This window comes from Sinocyclocheilus anshuiensis, unplaced genomic scaffold, assembly GCF_001515605.1.
Source record: "Sinocyclocheilus anshuiensis isolate Anshui unplaced genomic scaffold, SAMN03320099.WGS_v1.1 scaffold631, whole genome shotgun sequence".
NCBI classification, from domain to species: Eukaryota; Metazoa; Chordata; class Actinopteri; order Cypriniformes; family Cyprinidae; genus Sinocyclocheilus; species Sinocyclocheilus anshuiensis.
This window is the reverse complement of record NW_015548268.1, coordinates 550,664-554,649: the sequence shown is the minus strand read 5'-3', so window position 1 is coordinate 554,649 and position 3,986 is coordinate 550,664. Positions and strand designations below refer to the sequence as shown.

General features: G+C 34.5%; 1 protein-coding gene across 1 annotated transcript in view; it reads left to right on the top strand.

The window, feature by feature from the left end:
- The window catches only part of LOC107655689 (inositol monophosphatase 2), a 16,131-nt gene extending 14,698 nt beyond the window's left edge, over positions 1-1,433 (top strand). The window contains exon 8 of the mRNA XM_016443263.1: positions 735-1,433. Coding sequence (XP_016298749.1) covers positions 735-850 — 116 coding nt within the window. The 3' untranslated portion in view covers positions 851-1,433. The remainder of the gene's footprint in view (positions 1-734) is intronic.
- The last annotated feature ends 2,553 nt before the right edge of the window (positions 1,434-3,986 follow it).

Here is a 3,986-nt window from a genome sequence, read left to right as displayed (position 1 = left end):
CTTTTATAAACGTGCCTTAGAAAATAACATTACTGGTGTGCATCTTGAGACAAAACAATGGCACTGACATATTTTAAGATCAGTTAGTGCAAGTTTCTTACAGGTAAAACAGCCCAGACATGCAGTTTAGTCTGAGACTAGAGTTAAGCCTGGTCTGTGAACCCGGGGGAATATTAATTAATTGCAATTAAGATCATTAAATGTCATTTAAATACAAATATGTGACCCTGGAGCACAAAAGCAGTGTTAAGTCGCTGGGGTATATTTGTAGCAATAGCCAACAATACATTGTATGGGTCAAAATTAGCGATTTATAGCCAAAAATCATTAGGATATTAAGTAAAGATCATGTTCCATGAAGATATTTAGTAAATTTCCTACCGTAAATATATCAAAACTTAATTTTTTGATTAATATGCATTGCTAAGAACTTCATTTGGACAACTTTAAAGATGATTTTCTCAATATTTAGATTTTTTAGCACCCTCAGATTCCAGATTTTCAAATAGTCGTATCTCAGCCAAATATTGTTCTATCATAACAAACCATACATCAATGGAAAGCGTATTTATTCAGCTTTCAGATGATGCATACATCTTAATTTCCAAAAATGTACCCTTAAGACTGGTTTTGTGCTCCAGGGTCACAATATATTCTCAAAGTGTTTATTGGCTGGAGTTGGAGAATCAGCAGTGGCTTCATTAGTTCAGTGTTCTTGTTGGATTGTGTGCTAGGAGGCCCGCTCGACCTCATGTCCAGACGGGTTGTGGCCGCTGGGACGCGTCAGATCGCAGACTATGTGGTCAAGCAACTGCAGCCGATAAACTACGGCCGAGACGACCTGACCTGAGTGAACTCTGACCCCATCCTAAGCCTTTTACCTCAGAACACACAATCCTGCCACGTCACATCTGCAGTGTCCTTTAAACGTTACATTCACATTTGTATCAGTTTAACATCATCTGATTTGTATTTTAAGTCACTAGGAACACCCTAAAGTCACGGCATTCGTTTCATTTCTGGATGAACACAAAGATAAATTGTAATCACTTGGAACCACAACCATATTTAACTTTTTATACCTTGTAGTTTACTAAATTGCTTCATCCATGGAAATAATGTTGGCTTGTTAAACACTGGAAGTCGCTTCAGATGCCTTGAAATCGCAAGGATGTTGATGAGGCCAAATTCAGCTGATTTTCCATGCGCACCGTTTGATTTGACATTACAAAATGGAAATATCTGCTTTTGATCAAAGAAAAGCAGCTGGTTATGATTCCTTCAGATATTACAGTAGTGAAATACACACAGCTAATCAGATCATCACTTGGGACTTAAACTGTTATTTTAGATATAACTGAAGATGACCTAGGTTTCTATGAACAAACTGCTAAAATCCTTAATTAATCAATAAAACGTTTTCCTGAAAAATATCTAAACGTCATTATCAAAAAGAGGAAACATTAGGATTTTTAAATGTTTGTAATGAAGCCTTTTATGCTCACCAAGGCTGTATTTATTTGATCTAAAATACAGTAAAAATAGTAATATTGTGAAATATTACAATGTGAAATAGCTGTGTATTAATGATTTCTGAAGATCATGTGACACTGAAGACTGGAGTAATGATGCTGAAAATACAGCTGCGCATCACAGAAATAAATTACATTTTACAATATATTTGCATAGAACACAGCTATTTAAAATTCTAATAATATTTCACAATATTACTGCTTTTTTCAGATTTTTGATCAAATAAATGCAGACTTGGTGAGCAAAAGAAACTACATTAAAAACAGTAATGTTTCCAAACTTTTGACAAGTATTGTACATCATATAGTATAAATAAATAAATAATAAGTTATATATTTTTTTTTGTCAAATTGGCTTTTTGAAACATTTTGAGGAAGAAAAAGAATATACTTATCTTGTTTTACACGTTTAGGATTTTTGTTAATCTACTGGAATACATGACAAAAAAATATTGATTAATAAAAAATGCAGTGAAGAAACAGAGAAATCTGATTCTATGTGTTCATACGTAATTTGATCATATGCAGAAGCTGAAATTGTTAATTTCTCAATCAAGACATCTAAAATTCATCATGTCATAAACGAAGCAAATACAAGTTTCCAGACACACTGCAGTTTTAACATGTATTTTACATTTTTATGTTTTTTAATGCTGGATGATCTGCAGATCTAATAGTTGTATAAATACATGGAGATTTGAGTTTCCTGCTCTGTTGATCTTGATGAAATCCACTTTCTAATCCCTGTGTATGAATTCCTCTAGTATGAACTATTAAAAACATACTCTAAAATAAACGCTGTCCAGTCATTATTCAACCAAAATTAGCCATATTAGGTTTCTAATAACAAACGAAGCAAATACAAGTTTCCAGACACACTGCAGTTTTAACATGTATTTTACATTTTTATGTTTTTTAATGCTGGATGATCTGCAGATCTAATAGTTGTATAAATACATGGAGATTTGAGTTTCCTGCTCTGTTGATCTTGATGAAATCCACTTTCTAATCCTGTGTATGAATTCCTCTAGTATGAACTATTAAAAACATACTCTAAAATAAACGCTGTCCAGTCATTATTCAACCAAAATGAGCCATATTAGGTTTCTAATAACTGTCTTTGATGAATTCTTGTGCATTTTTATATCAGGCTTTCTTCATTTAAGAGGAGTTTACTCGGTATTCAAATATTGGTGGATTTTGAAGTCATTCTGCCTCATTTATCTAATTTAATAATTAATGAAGTCATTAATTATGTGTGGTTTCAGATCCCCTAATTAGTGGCAGCATTTGGTTTCCATCGAATATAAATTTTTTGATTTCATTCTTATGCTGGATCTCTTTAAAAAGTGGCCATGGTTCCAGCGGTCAACCAATTTTTAGTTTAAATTCACATGCAAGAGCTCTTGGAAATGAAATGCACTGCTGAAGTTTGGCAACTCCAGTTGAATTGTATTCTCACCTTCAGCCCAGCCACTATGCGATCCGTCCACAGTCTGTTCAGATCCAGAAAACTCTCCGTTCTGGCTCCACAGCCTTGGAAAGGCTTTCAGAATTCAGTTAAAGCTGCCAACTCTAATATATACTTAAACCATGAAGAAACAACAATTACTGCCACTCAGTGTCCTCAGTTACGACTAGTCCCTTCTCCTGACCGAATCCTGCTCCAGAACCACATTCTTAGTAACATTAAAGGAACAGCTCAACCAAAAATGATCATTTGCCATCAGAGATGTAGATGAGTTTGTTTCTTCATCAGGTTTGGAGAAATGTAGCATTGCATCAGTGTCTCAGCAATGGATGCTCTGCAGTGAATGGGTGCCGTCAGAATGAGAGTCTGATAAAAACATCACAATAATCCACAAGTAATCCACAGCACTCCAGCCCATCAGTTAACATCTGGAGAAGACAAAAGCTGAAACAAATCCAGCATTAAGACACTTTTAACTAAAATACGAGTCTATAATCCATAATAACTCTTCCTCCAGTGAAAAAGTGCATCTGCTGTTGTCTCTCACATCAAAATCCAGCCACATATGTGTTTAGAGCTGTTTAAACGCTGCTTGATCTGTGCAGATTTCTCTCCTGATTCACACCAGAACACTTTTTCACTGGAGGAAGAGTTATTATGGACCACATTTTCACAAAATTCTATACTGCAAAATTGCTGATGGACAGTAAAATAAAATAACAGTTTAAAGATATAGATTATTCAACTACATGTATGCAGATTTGCTTCTTGGGCCAATTTATCTTGTTTTATGGGCATTTTTACTGCAGAACAAGAACTAATTAAGAATGTATAATAAGCATGGAAATGCTAGTATGAAATGGAAAAGTTTCACACACACACAGGTTTATTTATTTTGTTAATAACACACCACAGACGTTTCTGCATTAAAGCCAGTATATATAGACTTGTATGAAAACCGTGCGCATCACATTCGCATCCAA